General features: G+C 36.7%; 1 protein-coding gene across 8 annotated transcripts in view; it reads left to right on the plus strand.

Annotated features, from left to right (window-relative positions):
• Nucleotides 1-21,950, plus strand: part of LOC105067618 (pro-neuregulin-1, membrane-bound isoform) — a 203,697-nt gene that overhangs the window by 54,537 nt on the left and 127,210 nt on the right. For 6 of the 8 annotated variants that reach the window (XM_074353783.1, XM_074353781.1, XM_074353784.1 and 3 more), the window contains exons 4-5: nucleotides 2,840-2,890; nucleotides 5,241-5,291. The exons of the other annotated variants lie outside the window; for them this stretch is intronic. In XM_074353783.1, coding sequence (XP_074209884.1) covers nucleotides 2,840-2,890; nucleotides 5,241-5,291 — 102 coding nt within the window. The remainder of the gene's footprint in view (nucleotides 1-2,839; nucleotides 2,891-5,240; nucleotides 5,292-21,950) is intronic. 8 annotated transcript variants of the gene reach the window in all.

Raw genomic sequence — 21,950 nt, forward strand, 5'->3', positions numbered from 1 at the left:
ATCGAATTTTTTGAATGCACAGTAATGACCCCTAATTTTAGAATGATAAAGAGTCATTTAATTGGCTAAATACACACAGACATATCATATGTATGCTTGTATATGTTTATGTGTATTTTGCTAAATAGTTATATTTAGTATATTGTGCTTGTGATGAAATCTCAAACAAGTCATGCATACAGAATAATTAGAAAAATTCCTTTCCAGAAGGTGTATTTTTCAGTCCCTAAAAAATTTTTTCTTGAAACCAGATCCAGTTTATTAAAAAAGCATTCAAACATTGCAAATATATTAATGTTCCACATGTTTACTTACTTACTCAGCATAAGTTTCTCAGCTGTGATCAACTCTAGATGATTCTAAATCCTTACAAATTTGCGCTAATGAAAAGGATGTCCTTTATATATTAACAAATTTAATGTACCAAATTACTGCTGGAAAAATACACCGCTTAAAGAAATATCAAGGAGATTGCAGGAATTAATTTTTTTCAATCTGTGCTTGTAACGAAATTATTTTCAATCGTAACTGTCACAAAAGATTGTTTTTTAAATCTGTGAATTCTACCCAAAACACACATAAAAAATGATTGCTGAATGGTTTTAATCAAAAAGATTAACTTTTCTAATATCAAGGTTCTTTTGGTAAAGAAGTGTATAACTTCTGAGCTTGTATTTCCCCCAAGATAACTCGGAAGGCTTTTATTTGGAACCACGATCATTAAGGATATTTTTAAGGTCTCTAGGGTAAATACCTAATTTTAGGAAGTTTATTTTAAGTTATCTCTGTGTAGATACATCTTTGTAGTAACCTCCTGTTCCGGTATTTTTATGTATCATTCAATTAAAAAAGGAAATGTTATGGTTAACCTTTCCTCTCATTGAGATCTCTTATGCTGGAGATAGAAAATCTCTGATTCTGGGTGGGGAGGGGGAGGCTGTTTGCTTTTTGGTCTTTTCGGAAGGTCACAGTGGACAACTACTTAGTTTGTCAAAAATAAATTTGAGAAGAGTCTTGATAGTCATACTGGGGTTGGGATTGGTGCCCAGTTCCTGTGACCTTGAGCTTCCTGCTTCAGTCTAGCTGTCCCGTCACTGATGAGTCCGGAGAACAGAGTGAGGAAGCATCGCTCCCAGTGTGGGCACTGGCTTGGAAACGCAGGTCTTCTTCTAGCTACTTGAGAAAGACAGATGCTGTGAATCTTTGATAAAAGGGTTTCTCTCCCATTAAATTTTCCCCAAAGAAGAACAATTTCATTCTCTACAGCCCAAATCAAGCAAGCTAGCTGCAGCCACTTTAGAAAGAGATATTGTCATAGCCCCAGCCCAGAGGAGTCTCTGATGCCTGCTGCTTGAGGAGGCCCGAAGGATATCATATGCCTTCACTGGCTCATTCTTTTCACTTTGTCCCATTTTTAGTGGGTATGAGAGTCGATGTAGGTGACTGGGGGCTTGATAATAAGCTTGCACTTTGAATAGTTTGTCCTCCTGATGCTTTATTAGAAAGGACTGCCCGTACTAATATGCACGAGAAAAACACTGGTCTTACTAAAGCTATATTTCTGGTCTTTATATATACTCCCATTTAACCTGATGCTTATTCTTAAACATCCCTGCTGAATCTCACATGCCATTTTTATTTCCAATTCCACAGAGCCATTTATCCCCAGAGCCTTTGAGGTTGAAGAAATGCCACTGAAATTCATTCATCTTACTTACTAGACTAGTTCTATCATGGAATCCCTAAATGGTCATATCTGTATTTAAAGATGATTATGTTGATCCTGAACATTTCCAACTCTGTGATTAAGAGACTATTAATTCAAACATGAAATGATAATATATGACATATTTAGAATTCTAGTAGAATCTAGTAACTTTTGTAATACGCATATCATAAGAGATTCAACTTATCTTTTTGTCCCGGTTCATAAGTAGTAAATAGTAGACCATCATTAAGTCATTTGACAATAATTATACACACAGTGAAGGTTGCATAATTTCCTCCTTGCATCTGCATCTTTCCAGGCTTCATATAACTATACTTTACTGAAAATACTAGATTCTAACCAACTTTTCAGAAGGACCGGATGAATGTAGAATTATATTCGCCCTTTATTTATAGATATAATCGCCCTTTATTTCATCATAAAGGCAGCCAGAAAGAGTTTGACCAGGGCTATCACGATTCCCATGATGATGGTGTGTCCGGAAGCGTGCAGGTGTGTTCTGCATTTCCTTGAGGTGGAAGCTGCCTGGCTGCTCCATGCCCTGCCCTGAGCAGCTGAAATGATAGCACCCATCCTGGTTATCACTGGCAATCTTCTGTAGCGTCTGATGCCAGAATTTGATTTTGTCCATCCATCCTCATTATAAACATTGCTTGCTTTCGATAGGAACAAAAATGGAATTCTCCAAAGACCTGTAATTTAAAAATTTTGACCACAGCTTCGATGCTACTAAGTTTTGATTTTTCTTGGTCCTGCCATTTCTGTCTTCCTTTCTGAAGAGGAGGCTCCCTCCTCTTTGGCACATAGTCTTCTCCGCTGGCCCCAGGAGGGGCAGGGGATTCTGCCTGATTATTCTAGCACAGCTCCTCTCATGTTCTGTGCTCAAGAAAGAACTATTTACTATTTATCTGGACGGTCTTTTTTTTTTTTTTTTTTTTTTTTTTTTTTTTTGCGTTTCTCACTCTCCGTATGGATGAAGCAAAGCCTTCACCACCCCCTTGCAGTGCTTCCTTCTTCACACACATTTTTCCCTTGGAGGCAGGCTGTGGAACTGGCGCCCAGCCTCCCGACTATACATCATAATGGCCTATCACCTTTTCTTTTTTGCAGAGATCAGCACTGGCATGCCAGCCTCAACCGAAAGAGCATATGTGTCTTCAGGTAAGGACAATGAGCTCGTCAAGTTTTTACTAATCAGAGCGACAGACGTAACGGCTGGCTGTTCCTTCTACTAATCAGAACCCCTTCTGCATCCACATTTCAGCCGCTCTTGTCTTCTGCACCCATATTTTTCCTCCAGCTCATTCTGCCTTTTACGGATTTTACTTAAAGGAGTACAGTTGTTGCTGTATGTCTGAACTTGGCCCTGAGAGACGTGCATGAGAAAAAGAAATCTACATCTAGATACAATTTAGTGACATTAAGCCAGGAAAGGAGACACCTGGGCTGTAATTTCAGTTTTTATATCTTTCTAGGTGCTTCTCTTAGCCGCCCCTGCCCTCCTTCATCCATCAGTTTACTCCAGGAAAATGTATCAACGTCTGATCTCTGACCTTTGGGCTCTTAATGATCGGTTGTGGGTCACTAAACTGAAAAACAAAACAAAACAAAAAAACCACTCTTATAAGCCTGACTTTTTTAAATGCTTTTGCCTTTTTTTTTTTTTTTTGGTTGGTTGGTTTTCATTTGTTTCTCACTTGCCTGTAATATTTGCTGAGAGCAGTTACGGTCCACACATATATTAGCTACTTAAAACCCAATTCTACTAATGCATGTATAACCATAATTCATTGATTTCTCTGCTAGCTGTGAATGGAATTAATCTACTGTGAATTTCATTTTTTTTCTTTTTCTTATCCTCTGTAATTCTATGCTTAATAGAACCTTAAACTATTCAGACTATTTCAAAATAAGTATTTAATTGGAAACGAGGTTTTGGAGACTTAGATCCAAAACTCACTTCAGAGGTTTGATGATAGCTTTTTTTGTTTGTTTTGGGGTTTTTTTTTTGCATGATACTTAACAGTTCATAAAGATTTTTACATCTCATTTGATAATCACAAGAGATTTGTGTAACAAGGCATGATTTTTCTTCATTTGACAGATGAGAAAACTGAGGCATTAGAAATGCAATCATATATCTCAGCGAGTAAAAGAGCAGATCCTTCAAGCCCAGGAATCTTTTTACTGCCCCGTATTTAATGTTTTAGCTTCACAGATTTTTTTTTCATTGTGGCCTGTACCTTGTTGACGCTATGGGAGGCCACGTGATCTAACACAGCCATTTTCCATCTTCCCTTCACAAGCTTATCCTCTTCCCTTCAAAGCCATTGTTCAAAATCACGAAAGCTAAATTCCTCTGCATCCTAGGCTGTTTGGGCCGTATTTTGGGCACCTTCATGTGTCATTACTATGATGTAAGAATGTGTGTTTTAGGGGGAAATGATCCTGGAGTTTAAGAGGATCTTACTTTTCTGAGTAATAGAAAGACAATGAGAGAGAAGGAAGATAGGGAAAGAAAAAGAAAAACGGAAAGAAAAAGAAAACCTAAAAGAAAAAAAATTGTAGGTTTTCTGCATTTCCTTACTTTTCACTCCAGCATTTATCTTTAGTGTAAGGACTGCATTATCTGACCCTGTTGGATGCTGGTACAAGCCTGAGCTCTTAGATTTATGGGGAGCTTGCCTTGGGAATACGGAGCGACTGTAACTGTTATTTTCTGATACATGACTTGAATCTTGACAACTTTCTGGTGGCTGAATTTTATCTTTGATACTAAGTTGTTGTTATTGCTGACTAATAACAACCCTTACGTCCTGTGCTTTTTTTCTGCATGAGGTTATGTTTTATTCCCTGCTGCACTTAAATACTGGTTTTCCTCCCTTTATCCTTGCTCCCTAAGAGAATCATGCTACTGTACATCCCCAAGGATTATAGTATTCATTGAGCCCATCTAGTTCGATCCTACGTAACTGCTCCAGCGGATCTTGCATGGACTTTATTCAGCACCGTGTTTGGCCAGGATGTTTATGCCAAGCAGGTTGCCTGAAAATATCTTCATTTTTCTTTCTTTTTTTTTTTTTCTCTAAGCATGAAGGTTGCCTTTCATTCTCTCTGAATATGGGGATTGTTCTCTTTGGTTTCATGTTTCTTTAAATCAAGACCAGACCTAAGAGAAGGAATTGTCTGTTTTACCTGGAGTGTGGATCTCTTCCGAGTAGTGGTTCTAGGAAATCTGAACAGCAGCTGGGGTGGGGGATATCTTTGCAGATAGACCAACCCCATTTTCATCTCCTTGGGAAGTCTTTGGGGACTGGCCTACAGAAACACTCCTTTGTGGTCTTTGAATATTGCACTAATCTTCCTTTGACTTTGAGATGCGTCAGCTTTTCCATTGCACCATTTTCTAGCCCTCTTTTTCTTGATGGTATCCAAGCCTGGCAAAATTTCTAGTTGAAGAATCCAGGTGGCATGACTCAATAAAGCTTCATTCCACTTTTATGTTTTATAGAGTCTCCCATTAGAATATCAGTATCAACAGAAGGAGCAAATACTTCTTCATGTAAGTATATTTAAATATTCTGTTTATTCATTCTTAACCCAAGACAATATCTGCTTCCGAAGATTGTGTTCACATCTCTCCTGTGTCCTGATTGAGGGATGGGGTGCCAAGTTTGGAAGCAGGACGGTATTTCCTGTTTGGACTAGAAATAACCCCCTGCTATGCTTAGGGTCGACCAGATATCCCCTCCCCCTAAGGTACCTGTACACATTAAAAGATACTACATATGTGGTCATTTGGGATAATGTAGTGTCTGAATTTTGGAAACAACTGCATAGCCTCTGAAGCCTAGTTCTGGGTGAGCAATAGAGAACATTTTAGATTTGTGGTTTTTTTCTCTTTTTTTTTAGTGTGTCTCAATGCCTTCAATAACTGCCTAAGGCGTGTTTGGGGCCTCTATTTCAAAGTTCCTTGGTTCTCATACAAAGTCTGCTGTGATGGAGTAAGGAAACTATATATAGATGCCCTTAATTCAAATTTGATAGCAAGTGACTAATTATGAAAATGTTTGAAAGCAGGTCCCTAGGCAAGATCGCAGATTAGTTTTCATCTGTTTAATGTGAAATGTGCTTTGTGCTCATGGAATTCTACAACAGTTAGATTGATTGGTGCTTTGTGCTGTGTCAGGGGAACTGGAAAAGTTAGCAATGACTAGTAAAAATAGTTTTGATACTTATAAATTGTGAATAGCGTAGAATTACATTTTGATAGGCAACAGGGGAACTTATCAGACCCTGAAAATAAGCTTTTAACTACAGTCTTTCTCTCCCTGATTTTATTTCTCTATTTGAAGCTCTTTCTCAGTCTGATAAGCTCTTTAGTGTTAGTTTAATAGGCGTTCCCAGTAATTCTATTCCGACCTGGAGAGTGTGTTTAAGGAACATTTTCCTTTGGCAACAGCATGGGACCGCTTGAAAAGAGGGTCTGTGCTTTTGGCAACTTCGGTTGATTTGCCAGGCTGTTTAAATAGATCCAGTTTGATCCAAAAGCCTTTCCCTTTGGGTTGGTGGTACAGAACCGCAACAATACGACGGAAACATTTTTTTATCGCGTGAGGTGTGATGTTTGAGCCCTACTCTAGCTCGATAAAGAGTCACTTAACTGGACGGATGGCAACGAATCTAATCAGATCAAACAGGAAATGAGATGCTAGGACTAAATTGGCTTCCTCTGTATTCTAAGACCACTCATTACATACTCCAAAATAATAATCCCTCAGGGGAGTTTGGGATGTTTGTTATTTAATTCTCCTTACAAAAAGATTTGTATAATTATGTAGATTTTAGCTAACTGGCATTAAAGAATTATATTGCACTTTGTTTTATATTTTGAGTGTTTACTGTAGAAAAGCAAACACTCAGATTTTCTTTTTTGGCATTTTTGTCTGGGAATAATTCCTCCCCTGCATGATTCATTGAATAAAGTTATCGAAACTCTTGTAACTGGAACCCCTGGTGCTGTCATCAGTGGGGCGATGGATGCTATCCTTAAGCATATCCGAGTAGTTCTGGAGTGGAAGCAATACTTAGGGAACTGAAATGAATCTCTCAGTTTACATTTCTATCCATTGCAGTGCCGTTGAGAGAGAAATCATTTTGAAATCTGACTCCGATCTCTAAGTCTCAGCAGAATTAGTTCCTGATATTTGGTAAAGGTTTAAAAGTAAGAAAGAAGGTTTTGTGTACCATTATGCTAAAATATCTCCATATGCCATTTCCACCCGTTAACTCCCCATTCATGGTGGGCTCTCGGTAAATACTGTTGAATTGATTAATAAATATGTTTCTCACTGTCATGAAAATATGCTCTGTAGTTTGCAAATACAAAGCAATAGGGGCAGGATCCTGAGTCCAGTCTTGGTGAGAACAGTGACCGCGGCACCAGGCTCTCCGCCCTTCTAAAGGCAGCATCAAGTGTGATTCTGCATCGCAGAGGAGCTCTGATGTAAACATAGCTCCATTTAGTAAAGGCTGGAGGTGAAACTGGAACCGGCAATCACACTAAGCTGGACTCAAAAATTTGAAATATATGAAAGAGCCAAAGGCCTTGGAAAAGTTCACATGGATCAGAAATAATCAGCCCTGAAGAATAGGCTGCTTTTCACTTTATTTCAGCCAGAAAGGTGACATGGGTAAATCCCTGTATGTGAAAAGTGAGCTATGCTATTACCACGGAATCCTGTCTGTGTGGGCTCCAGGCTTTGAACTTTTGACATTGGTGCTTTCTGAAGCAAATTTGGAAAAGCCTTTCTGAAGTAGTATGGATTCAGCCAGCTGATTATGGATTAGAATGATTCAGTGTGCTTTTGGGGTCGGTGTTAAAAAGAAAAAGGTGAGGCAGCCCTATTATTTTGCAGGTCTTTTGGTACAAATCTGCACAGCCTTGTAGGGAAATGTCCCTTTATTGCCAGTGCTGTTTTGGGGGGCAGCTCACTGCTAGGTAAATCTTGGGAGACTTCATCAGTGTCGGTTTATGGTGTTGATGGCCCTGCTCAGAGCCCTGTCTAGGATGCCCAGTGTCTCTTCTTTCCTGACCACTCCCACCCTCGAAGTGAGCCTCCTTCTCTCCTCTGAAACTCGCGTTTCAATAGAACAAACAAAAAGAAGAAAGCTAAAGTTGCCCACCTACTTAAAATAGTATTTTAAAATATTTTCTTCTGATCATTATTCTTCATTCTGGCTTTCTCCTTTTCCATCCCCCATCTACTTAATGTACCTGAAGCATTTTTCCCATGTCATTAACTACTAATCAGAATTTTTTAAATATTTTTTAAAATCTAAAAATATTTAAAATAACTTTTAAAGATCACTGTGACAATAAAGAAATCATTCTTAACTGGAGGTTTTAATAAGGGATTTATGTTTCACCTATGAACACTATATCATTTTTGCCCTCTTTCTATTTATTTTTTCCAGCATTTCATAACAATTGGTGAAATATCAGGGTTACTAATCCTTCCCTTCATAAGGCGAATTTTAACTACTTCCTTTTTGAATTTGGGAATTTGCATTGTACATTCACTCTCTTTAGAGTTGTTAATTTATTATTTTTTTAAAGTTTCTTATAATAAAGACTATTATAAGAAATAAAGATTAGCATTATTTTATTCTTTTGTAAATGAGGCATCTGTGACTTAAAACATATAAATAATTTGCTAAATGAGTGTCCTATTGCACATAAATGACAGGTTATAGAAAAGAAGGACTTGAAATTTTCAAAACAGTCAGATGGACTATCTTGTTCCCCTTTAAGTAGAATCAGCAAAAAAAGTAAGTGGATTGTTTAGAACAAACCTTAATGACTTCTCTCTGAATTGCCAGCTGCTGGTGACCCCGTTTTGCAGACAATTTTGTTGAATGCTATAAAAAATACAATTGTTATACTGACCACTTTGCTGAATTAAGCCCCATCCATGCCAATTTAATATAAAAATGAGGGAAACAAAAATGGAAGGTCTAATGAATAGCAATAGGAAAGAAAACAAAGAGAAGTTTCTGGAAAACAGTCTTAAATAGTAATATGTGTTTCAAATAATTGTAATAGGAATAGCAAACCGGTGCTGAAATCTCCCTGTGTGCCAGGCAGGCGCTGTGCAAAGTAATTTACGCGGATGCTGATTCACGGTTCTCACAAACCTCATTCCATTTCTCAGATGATGAAACCGATGTATTTTTGTCTACAGTCCCACAAGTAGGATTCAAACCCAGGCAGTATGCTAGCCTGCTGTAATGCATGAGGTTTTGTTGCCTCAAAAAAAAAAAAAAAAAAGCCTTTAGTTTTAAAAGGAATGGGATTCTATGAATGGACAGAAAAGTGGTACAAAGTGGACTGGGAGTGCATGTGGTAGATTAAGGTAAATGCATTGCCTGGAACCAGCTGAGCCCACGTGATCTTTCTGGTACCCATCAAAGCGTGACGGGTGGTGAGGTGACGTGGAAAGAACACAGACGTTAGATAGACTCACGCCCTTAAGTCTGAATACTAGCCTGTTTTCTTAGGCAAGTTTTTTCATGTCCTTGAGACTCAGTTTCTATATCTGTAAAATCTTGTTGGTCTCAAACCTGTATTGAGACGCCTCATATGAGAAAATGAATGTGAGTCGTTTAGCACAGCCTTGCTTCATAGATGGTCAGACAGAAATAGATGTGTCTCTGAAGAAAGTGGAAACCGGGGCGGGGGGGGTGGAGGAGGTCCTTCCATTTTATTTCAACAATGTAGGAAAAGATCCTTATTGTTGGGGGAGGAAAGGAGTTCATGATTTTCAGTCTAAATGATGCTGCTGAAAGTTCTGTGCCAAGAAATCATTATGTCTTTTCGAAAATATTATATATTCTCAGCTAAGGATGCATTTTAAAGGAACATATCCAGGAAGTCTTTGAAATCTCTGAATGAGATGAACAATTAACTCTTTAATTTGGCACATAAAAAAACTAGCTGAAGGAAAAATGTCTTTTTGTCTGCAGAGACATTTCTGTTGTAATGAGATACAGCATGTTCACTTGGGAATAGTGATATGTATTGATTAGATTGGAGCAGGTCTGCTGGTCCATTGGTGAGGTTTAAAGCTAGGGGTCTTAATTCCACCCTTAGCTGTAACTGACTTACTACAAATGCAGACGGAACTGTCCGGACCTTTGCTAAATGATTCTCAGCTGGAAAAATGCCATTCCCATTTCAGATCTTTATTGGTGGCAAAATATGAACTCTGTCCTGTGACTGTTGGAGAGCTGTTCTCATTGAATGCAAATTATGCTTCCAGATTTCTCTAAACATGGTCTTTTCAAGGGTGTGGAGGCTCTCTCTTGTGGAGAATGACACACAGATTGCCTTGTTTCATATAGCGATAAAAGGATGATTTAAAATGAAGATTACCCAACTGGTATTGCTTCCACCTTTCTGACTGCCTAGAGAGTTAGTCATAGATTTTTAGGACGATACAGTGACTTGGAGCAAGAGTAGGTACAGCCATCCGTACTCTCAGGCAAGTTATTACCTTCATGCTCAGTTCATTCATTTTGTGCGTGAATATATCTTTTCCCCCCCTTACAGCACTTCCTGCGGCTGTACTGTAATTCTTTACTCTGCCCTTCTAAAGGCATTCAGCGTCTCTCATTGCATTCTGCTGCTGGACAAGATCATCTCAAAAGTTTTGACCAAACTTTTTTGGTAACTAAAGCATCGTTAACCTTTTGTAGTCAGTTGAAATTAGCGTTTTACAAAAGCACTCTTTTGAACCATGCAAATATATGTGTGTGCTCTGTATATATAAATAACTGATATCTGTATCCTACTATGTCTTTTATAAGGCATATTTTCATGTATTGAGTCATTTATTCACAACAATCCCATGAACTAGATGTCATCCCATTTGTCAGACAGGGAACTTGATTCTGAGAAATTTCTGACATGTCCAAATTCAAAAACTAAGTAGGTGGTAGAGCAGAAATTTAAACGTGAATTTTCTGATTTCAATCTGATGGTTTTTTATTACAAAGTCTTTGGGATCCATACAGCTAGCTAGATCTTCTTTGAAAAAGAAAAAGAAAGAAAGAAAGAACTTCTATTAAAAAAGGCATCAAAATGGAGTCTAGGTATATAATCACGTTTATATCAGTTATCTCAAAGTCAACTTTTAAGTGAAATAATAAGCTCTCCAGAATCTACAAGGTCATGAGATAGACAGGCAACGTGAGATAGTTAATGGCAACACAATTCAAAGATTTAATACTATAAAAGGTGGCAGAATACGTTGGTCTGGAGTCATTTCAGTGACTTGCTCTTTGGCTTTGTTACTCTGAGAATGATGTGGTCTATTTCCAAACATGCTATTTACCGAGATAAATAATCTTAGAGCTGTTGTGCTAATAGGAATCTGATCTTCATCAAACAGGGATCTCTTCCTCAGTGGTAGTTTATATTTGGGATAGATGCATTGCCTTATTCCAGGCTGATTACTGTTTAATCCTTTGCACAATATCATAAATCCTGGATATTATTTGTATTGTAGCTAAATTTGTTAGTAGAAAATTATCAGACCCAGAGCAATTACTTCTCTGTATTTTAGTCTTTTGGGGGCTTTATACTGGAACATTGTCCTTAATATTTAAAAACGTCTTCCAGCTTTTTGTATATTAGCTAGGAGAGGAAAGGACATCCTTATTTTTCTTGTTTTAAGGGAAACATTAAAATGATAGTAAGTGTTTTTAATTATTAAGGATACAGCAGTAAGGCAAATTACATACAATTTTTAAAAATTTTAATGGTGAAGTGTAGGCAAGAGAATGGAGACCGAAAGACATATACAAACAAAACATCTAAAAGAACAGAGCTAGCAAGATGTTGATAAATTTACTTATGCTGAACTTGATAGACTTTCTCATTCTAACTTTTTTTTTTCAAGTTATCTAGGGATGTGAGAAATAGAGAGGTAGGAACAGAGGCCCTTGTATTATTAAAAGACCCTTGATGCTATAGGAAACACCCCCCCCCCAAAAAAAAGAAGGAATAAGATAGAGGAAGGGGTGAGCAACAACATGATAAAACACTAAAATAAGAAATATGGACAGTGATTTAATTCGGAGTTTCTCAGCTGCAAGTTTCTCAATTCAACTCCAAAGAGCTTAAATATAAAGGGAGTATATTGGCTTATGGAACTGGCCTCGTTTGATCCAGAGGCTCAAACGATATCATGGGATGGTTTCCTAGTCTTTATGCTTTGTTTCTCTACAATTGTTAGCTTCGTTCTTAATGGGTTTTCTCTATCTGATAAGGGGGTAGCTGTTGGTATCCTTAAGCCTCTGTCCCCTTGGCTGATAATCTAAAAGGAAGAGAATGGCCACTCGTTATCCAAACAGCAGGATTTTAAAGAAGAATCTGATTGGCTCTGCTTGCATCATATGCTTAACCCTAAAATAATTACTGTATCCAAGGAGATTAATGACTCCAACTGAGCAGAGGCCGGGTCGGATATCCCCCACTGTGTGTGTTTGGGTTGGTGAGGCAGATGGGCTCAGCCCCGTGGGAACCCCAAGCGCAGTGTAGGCTCATTACAGAGAGGAGGGGTCTGTACCTACACGAGGGGAGAGCTGGCTGGTCAGGCACAGTCCACAGAGTGCTCTGTGCCTGATGAGCAGACAACTTTAGAAAAATCAGGAAATAGTGCTCACAGAGGATTTGAGGGGAACCTTAAAAATAGATGTCACTAAAAAGTGTTTTAATTGTGCAAAGTTAAAGCAGGATTACCATTGTAAAGAAAATAATGGGGTAGAAAACTGAACACAATTGAAGGATCATTTTTTAAAAAGGCTCTTTATTAGCATCTATGAGCTCTCAATCGTCATTCTTAGGAGTACCCTCTTAGTCCAGGAACTTCTGACGCTCTTCTGAAGAAAGTCAAAAAGAGTAGAAAAATGAGTTACAGTTTTCATTTTCAAAATAGAATACATGGGAAACATTTTCAAATTGGTCAAGTGTTCTGACTTGGGAGTTAAAAGTCAAAGAGTACTTGATCCAGATTGTTTTTTTTTAAATCCATGGTTAAGTAGATTTTGAAAAATTACTAGTTTCTTTCACCAGAGTAGTTGCATGTTGATTAAAGTTTTGTTTGGTTAGTTGGTTGGTTTTTGTTTGTTTCCGGTAAGAAAAGGAAAAGAAGCATGCTTAGTCCATTCCTTTTAATATTGCGTAGAAAACTCAGCAGGTCTTGTGAGAAGTGTGAGCTCACACTGACTGAGGCTTTGTCAGCTTCATTGATGTGACCCATGAAACCTAGAGGAAATACTGTCCCCAGTTGTTCATTTGTGAGCATCTTCCACTTTTCTTTCCCCTCCTCTTATTGTGATGCATCAAGCATGCAAGGTGCTTGGGTACTGAATTCATTTCTTTAATAAAGGTGTTGGGTATACATAGTTCAGCTGATCGTCAGAGAAATGCAGGAACGACATTTTCCCTTTTATCTCTCAGTCTATCAGAGATCAGCAAAACCTTAAAAACCAGTGATACAGGCCAGCGTGGGTTATAGCCTAAAGCTGTCCTCATGTTCACTCAAGTCCCGCAAACTACCTCTTATTTAGGAGACTGGGTGTTCAGGTTGGGTTAGTTCAACAGATATGAGCTATGATTTTGGTTTTTACTCATAGACTGCAGAGCCTCTTCTTCAGTGAACACCAAGCTTTGCAAGACCAGTGTCAAGAAGAGAGGGAGAAAGAGATGGAGAGATGGAGAATGACTTTGCCAAATATTGCAGGAACTTTGATTTTAATGATAAAGTATTTCATCCATCTTTCTTTTAATTTTTATAAGGAATTTTGGGGCAATTGATCTCTCCATTTCATAACACAAAGTAGAATATGGAGGGCAGACCTTTAAATCAAGTGATTTTTTAAAATAATATTGCTTAAGGTAGAATATGTTTATCCATTCTGTGGTGTGTGATTTAAAATGAAATATTATTTTGGTAATGATTTGTTTTACTGTTTTCCTTTTTTTTAAGTCATTAGTGTTTGTTTCTGCTTTGTATTTAAAGCTTGTTCCTTTCACCAAGAGATCAAAATCCTGAAAATCATCCCATTTGAAAGATGATGAGAATCTATCATTTACCATTAAAAGTCAAAGACTAAGATTAAGGGGCATCAGAAATTATCTCACACTGTGGAGGGTTTTGAAAGTAGTTTGGAGAAGTTTTAAAGAATTTAGAAATTTAACTGGATATTTTAGAAGTGTGTAACCACAGTATGGTAAATTGAATTACTGTTGGTTATCAGAAACTTATCCATGAAACATAGCTGGACTTAAAAAGATACATTATATTTCTTTCAAGATTTTTTAAATTAGATTACCTGGAAATGTATATTTCCTGTATTTTATTTCCTATATTTCCTATATTACCTGTAAATGGAAGGTTGCAGTTTCTTAAAGACTTTTATTTTTATTAGGTAAAATTTGTTTTTTTTTAATTTTTATTTTCTAAAGACCATTTAATTGGCCCAAAGATAGGAGAAGTGGTAAACTTGAAAATGTACATATAGTTATGTTATAATTGAGTGATACATCTAGTAAGTTAAAATAGTAAATTAATCAATTCAAATTATTAAATATTGAAAAGCAAAATTTTCCTTTAACAATGATTCCTCTCAATTTTCTTAAAATTCATTTATTTAGAAGAGTGATGAATTAACAAGAAGCCTCTGTGTCATTTGATCAAGTTTCTAACTACAAATTCCCCATATGGGAATTAAGACATATTAAGAGAACAATCTGCAGGAGATGACATTAAATGTTATTTTATAATGTTCTATACAATTGTTGTCCTGCATTTTAATTCAGATCTACCTGTTTAATCAACTTATAGAAGTCCATGCCATTCATAAATAACGTGACTGAGAAGAGATCATGCTTATTTATGTATTTCTCGGTGTGTAAATCTATAAGAAGGAAGTTGCTGCATTTATTTTTTTAAAAAATGCTGTAAAATCCAACATGTCCCACCTCTGATGAAATGTGCCAAGAGGAACTCACTTTGTCAGACAGGACATTTCTATGAGAAAATGTGACATGAAGGAAATATGAAGAAGAATAGCTTTACATATGTTTGGGAGAAAATTATTTAAGGTAGATAATAGCTTTTTTTTTTTTTCCACAAATTTTGTACATTTCCCTTTAGTTGACCCAGGGGGATTTTTTTCTCTGCTCTCCTCATAGAAGCTTCTTAATTTCGTGTCCTTAATGCTCCAAAGCAGAAATACATCTTTGTTCAGACTTTCCTCAAGTTATCTGTGAAAAAATAAACCATACAAAGGGTCCTTGGGTATGTTTTAGGATGAATAGATTATGGGGCTTGGAGAATTACCTTGTATATATGCAAATGAAACTGTGTGAAAGCAAGATAAGCCTTAGGAAGGAAACAGGTGACTCAAGGGCACAGAATCAGTTTATTTGAAACTTTAAATGTTTTTACAGTGCAGGTAAAGGGAACTGAGATTTAAAACTGTTGAGCTTAGTGCAAAAATAGAAATGAAACATAATGTCCACTACACGTGTACACACAGAAACAAGTATTATGGTAAAATTTTCTGCTTGGTGTTTTTTTTGTTTTGTTTTGTTTTGTTTTTTTTTCTCCTAAGCTTCTAGAACATTGGCTATGACCTTTTGGGTAAAAAGTGTGTTGAGAAGTAAGTCTAATAGAAGCTTCTGGTGGAGAGGGTCTTCATGAAGAATAGGGTCAGCTGTAGTCTCAATAATTTTTTGAAATGTCATAATCCCCCCCACCTTTTTTTAGAAGTGCAGACTTGGGTGTATTTTATTAAAAGGATGCTCTGAAATTGTAAAAACTTTTCTTTGTCCAATCAAGGGGTAAAAGCAAACTCTTTATGATTTTGTTGTTATACTGAGGTGTTAGATTATTTCCAGTCCCCCGCAGTTCTCTCCTGGTGATTTCATAGCTCTTGCTTCAAACAAGCTTGCCACTTATTACTGACACAGGTGTGTACATCAGTTCCCATACCAGAAAGTAAGGTCTTGAAAGAAGGCATTTTGGTTTATCTGTGTTTACAGTCTGTAGCACACCACTGTTCTGGTTCCCAGGAAGTATTTATTAAATGGATATAAACATTAATAGTGAAGTAATTTATTTTTAGTTAGATTATCGTATCTAAAAGTTGACACATATGTAATTATAGGAAAGCAGTCTAAACCTTCAATCATGAAAAGTATAGTTAAGTATTTTAAATCAAAGTGGAAAAATTCACATTGGCTTAAATCATATTTATTAGAGAGCTTTTAACATTTTGAGAAGCACTTCACACTTTGCATGCTTCTATTTTAAATTTACTTCAGAATCACTAGCCTCCCCCTCAAGGCAGATAGGCAGACAGACACACTAGCCTCCCCCTCCACTAGGTAGATAGGCAGGGAGATAGGTTGAAGGTTTCTTCGTTTTGTGATAAATACTTGCTTACATGATGATTTATAAGAATCTGTTTCACGTTAGATGGGATTGTTGCAAATTATCTGAAAATCTACATATTAACTGGCTGGTCGCTGTTCCTCCCTGTGGTGCTGAAGATTCACTTATTTGGAAGTAAGAGAATGACATTGGTATTAATAAGGTTGATTTTTTTTTATTATCATTAAAAATAATAGTCATAGCTACCATGTGTCAGGTACTTTCATCTGAGAATAGATATTATCTGTCACATGATATAGATGGGGAAACCGAGAGGCTCAGACAATTCAGTATTTGTCAAGATTACAGAACAAGTTCAGCTTCAGCCTCTCTGACTCCATGCTCTGTGTTCTTTTTATCCACTGACAGTAGAGACAGAGGGTGAAAGCAAAACCTTCTGAGGGCTCCTCTCGTGACCTCTGTCATACATCTCTACAGACCACGTGATCATTGCAGCTACTGTTAAATATGATCATTTCCCCAAATGAGATTACTGGGACCCCAAGTCAGTTCTATGAATCAAGTTTCCTGAGCAAGGTACAAAAATATATGTGCACATTTACTATGATAAAAGACATTAAAACTAGAAATTTGGGGGTAACGTTATATTTGTTAGGTACTTGGATACTTTAGAAGGAATACCATGAACCTCCCTTCCCCACCCCCACCCTCTAGTATAAAAAGGTATATGCGTTAAATATCTGAAACTCAGATTATTTAAAAAAAAATGAATAAGCATAATACATGGTATGTAACCTTAACTACTTCATCCTTGATTTTGAGGATAATTTTCAGATTAACTTTGAGATACAGAACAAAAACAATAGCTTTTTGTTGATATGTCTGATTGATACGGAAAATTAGTTGGTTTTTAACACTTCCTACAATATGTGTGTTTGTGTGTGTGTGTGTGTGTGTTGAGATTGACTTATTTTCTTAGTTTTTAGGGTTTTTCCCCCCAGGCAAGATGGTGTTCTCATCCCCTGCTGCTGTTAACATTTAAAGCAGGCAGCCTTTTGTTGCACTGTAGTGTAAATTCCAAGTGACTGACGTTGATTAAACAAAAAACGAAACTTGAATGGCACTATCTCAAAATCTGCTTAAAGTCATGACAGGTATCTCTGTAACAATATATCAGTTTTGAATACATGAAGAATAAGAAATTATGGCTCTTTTTATTTTTTTTTTTTTTTTGTGGCCAGGCTTCTTTTTCTTTGAAATCAAAGGGGGAAAAATACCAATGTGTCCTGGATCCTTAAAACAGTGATATGGATTTATAAACAGGGCAGACAGTACAAACAGACAATTAATTCTACCTGAACTTGAAATTGATACTGTGCACCATACCTATTGTATATTAGTTGTAATTTTCTCATTTATATACAGATAATGATAGTAACTTTTTTAAAAAAAAAAAAAAAGGATGTATAACTCTAATTAAAAAGCAAGCACTCAAGAAAGATAAGACACAAAGAATTAATTGGGATTCCAACTCTTCTTTCTGCACTGACTGCAAAAGCTTGGTGATCTGAATTGTGCTTCAGCAGTGAGCTCAGGACTCCCTGCAACCCCCAAGTTTCTTCTTTAACATTTGTTATTACTTAGCGATTTTATTTGGCAGGGATCCCTTCTGTCTCATCTTCTAATGCACTGGCAAGCTTCCTGTTGCCAATAGCTTAGAGCCTACTACTGCTAGGGTAAGCGGCATAGCCGAACTTTCTAGCCTCTGCATCCTTATAAATAATGCATCTGGTTTCCTGTAACTACATGAGCCCTTAGACTTTGGTAGGCATGTCTCTGTTGGTCAGAGTAAAAGAGTTGGGAGATGAACAGTTGTGGAAATATTTGTAGGCAGTTATTATCACTGATTAGAACCTGACTCCATCATATATACATTAATCACTGGGTTAGATGCTAATGGAATGCTTATGATATTTATAGTAGACGTAAACAAGATATATAAAAAGAATGTCTTTGCTGACTAAACTGCATGCTTAATTTAACATGGAAAGTGCTTGTAATATTAATCTAGGACCTTTTGAAACTCTATCACCCATAATTAGATCTGATTTACTCCTCATTTTTTAAAACCTCTTTAGGTTTGCACAGAAGTTATTGACTTTTTGGGTGTGTGTGCACTTGTCCTTAAGGACAATAATAAAATGAGATATTGGTTGAAGTTAATACCTGATGCCCTCGGTATCTTGATGGTATAACACATTATTGGACTTGAAATGAAGAAGGAAAAATGCTGCTAATAAGTTAAAAGCAAAGGAAGAAACGGATCTCATACTTATAACGCCCAAGTGTTACTTATAGAATTAAAAATTAATGTTTTATTTTTGAGCATAAGGGATATTAGTACTTAAACAAGAGACACCAATTTTTAAAAGTGAACACTGGTTTGGGAGTATACTTTAAAATGCACCTTCAGACAGTGTTAGTATAAATAAGAAAGTTCCACCCCAGTGTATATTCTTTTCCTTCATTGGATATATCGTCATTGGACATTCACAGAATGACAATGCTCAGCATTAGAATTATAGCATAAGGATAAAAAATTCAAATTGATTTAGATGTTGAATACGTGGATTGCTCCATACAGTTTCAGCAGAATTAATTGAAAAAAAGGGAAAATCATGTTTCTAACTTGATAAAGGATATTAATCTGATCATTTTATTATTGGCATCTTTAATTACCCTCAATTCATATTTGAATAGCTCATACATTTATGAAGATGATAACTTGGAACTTTAATAGTGAAGCTTACTTGGACATCTTTAGCCTTTGCTGCATCAGTGATTTTGCAGAGCCTGGGGAGTTACCAGAACTAACGTCACTCAAAATGTTTAATACTTACTTCTTTGAATCATGTTGAACTTCTTTGTTGATTAAATTAACTTCCACAAGCAACCAGTTTTGAATCAGATCTGTATTTGTATGTATGTAATATATTTTTTTCTCTTTGATTTTTGTCCGTACTTTGTTTTCTATTTTGAAACATCAGAATTTCTATGAAATTAAAAGATTTCCTTACGAATTCAGGAAATTTGGCTAACTAAATTTAAAACTGTGCATTGGCATCACCAGTAGATAAGAAGTCTTCAACTCATCAAAAATGATAATAGTAAAATGTATTAATATTTTTTTAATTTTAATCCACCCACCAAAAACAATCAAGCAAAAAACTTTAAAGAACTTAAAAAAAAAATCAACCCACCATCAACTTTCTACAATAGCCCACTCTGATTTGACAGTTGCTTTGTTTTGGTAGTTACTGAGAATGGAAATGGATGGGTTATGGTTTTCTGCCTCCAATTTTCATGTGCTCCCAAAGGCCTCTTGCCCAGGCATGGTCTCTTCTGAAAATGAATCTCCGCATTCTTCTGTCCCTCGTCAAAACAGAATGCCCTTAGAAGTAAACGTTTTCATAACTGGATCCCGAGTGAAGGAAAATCTGAGAAACATAGACATGACTATACAATAAAGAGTTTTTCCTGCCTGTCTCTCTTTTTTTTTTTTAAATCATTCCACAATGTGTCTCCCACAAAAATAGAATCTATTCTAAGACTGTGGACTCTCACTTCTGCAGTATTTGCATTCGTGCCAGACTAGGATTAGGAAAATGAAGTCCCTTTTTAGAAGGTAATACCTTGGAAGCAGGAACCACTGCAGCCTCCTTCCCTCTTTCTCTCTCAGTCTTGTGCAGGGCCTGGCACATTTGAGGCCAATGATTGAATGAATGAATGAATGAATGAAGTTACCAAATGCAGCAGGGAGAAGATCAGCCTAGCACAGATCTGGAAAAACTGAGAAAAGGCAACATTTTTTTAAAGATATGGGAAATCTGTGGCAGAAGAGTCATTAATTAAAGACCAAGCTTTCCCTTTTCACTCGAATGTGAATAATGTTTAACTTGCTGTAAATGCACGATGTTTTCAAAGACTGATTAAATTTCTTCAAAAGAATAATTGAAAGAGAGAAATTAAACTTTGCTGCTAAACTCCGGATTTATGGCATTTCTTTTTCCCTCGCCTTGTTCATATTAGAAGAGACATGCAACGGAGAGGCATCACAGTGTTCAGCACGTTAAGGCTCTTTGATTCATGTACTTACCGGCAGCATCGTTTCAATGTGGCCAGAGTTAAGCCCCACAGTGTAATTAAGTGCATCACCTCATGTTGCAAATTAAAGATTGGCTTAGAAAAAAGTTGTGCTGATCTGAGAAGTAAATCTCTCCAAAGTGGAAACTGATATGTGTGTGAACTGAGACATTCTTATTATCATGTTTGTTCTTTTTCTCTTCTTCCTCTTTCTGCACCTCAGTCTTGCTTGGGTTCAAGTCCTGTAGAGCTCAACAGAAAAATTATTTCTTATGTTATTGATGACTATTTTAAGTTTATTTTTTATTGAAATATAGTTGATACGTAATATTATAGAAGTGAACAGGTGTACAGTATAGTAATTTATGATTTTGAAGGTCGTACTCGATTTACAGTTACTATAAAATATTGGCTATATTCCCCGTGTTGTACAACATACCCTTGTAGCTTATTTTATACATAATAGTTTGTACTTTTTACTCCCCTACCCCTAACTTGCTCCTCCTCCTTCCCTCTCCCCACTGGTAACCACAGTTTGTTCTCTACATCTGTGATTCCACTTCTTTTTTGTCACATTCCCTAGTTTGCTGTATTTTTCAGATTCCACACATAAGTGATAGCATACAGTACTTGTCTCTCTCTGTCTGACTTATTTCACTTAGCCTGATGCCCTCCAATGACTTCTTTTTAAAGTCTGCTTCCATTGGGTGCAGTTTCCAAATACAACTCTCATGAGGAGAAATAAGGGTCCTGATAGCGAGGACTATAGGTAAGGAAGGACTGATGTGTATCAACTACTGGCCACCATGTCTGACCTGCTTCTATTTTTACAGTCAGCCTTCTCTTCTGTTTTCCAAGGTGACTCAGACCTTATCGAGTCTCAAAATTTGAATCATGCCCTCTCTCTTGGCAGATAACCTCACTTGCTACTTCAGAGAGAAGAGATACTGGAGGGCAGAATTTCTTTTCCTCTCTTGCCACCAAGTCTACGAGTCTCAGCACAATGCCAGGGATATAAGTGGCCACATAGTAAACATTTTTTTGGATGGATAGGTGCACGGATAGGGACATGAATTAACATATATCTTGGGGCTTTAGAAGTGTTAGCTACTTTTTAAAAAATATTTTTTATTGATTTATAATCATTTTACAATGTTGTGTCAAATTCCAGTGTAGAGTACATTTTTTCAGTTATACATGAACATGTATATATTCATTGTCACATTTTATTCTCTGTGAGCTACCATAAGATCTTGTGTATATTTCCCTGAGCTATACAGTATAATCTTACCTATTCTACAATTTTGAAATCCCGTCTATCCCTTCCCACCCTCCGCCCCCTTGGCAACCACAAGTTTGTATTCTATGTCTATGAGTCTGTTTCTGTTTTGTATTTATGCTTTGTTTGTTTGTTTGTTTTAGATTCCACATATGAGCTATCTCATATGGTATTTTTCTTTCTCTTTCTGGCTTACTTCACTTAGAATGACATTCTCCAGGAACATCCATGTTGCTGCAAATGGCATTATGTTGTCAGTTTTTATGGCTGAGTAGTATTCCATTGTATAAATATACCACCTCTTCTTTATCCAGTCATCCATTGATGGACATTT

Source organism: Camelus bactrianus, chromosome 26, assembly GCF_048773025.1.
Source record: "Camelus bactrianus isolate YW-2024 breed Bactrian camel chromosome 26, ASM4877302v1, whole genome shotgun sequence".
Taxonomy (NCBI): Eukaryota; Metazoa; Chordata; class Mammalia; order Artiodactyla; family Camelidae; genus Camelus; species Camelus bactrianus.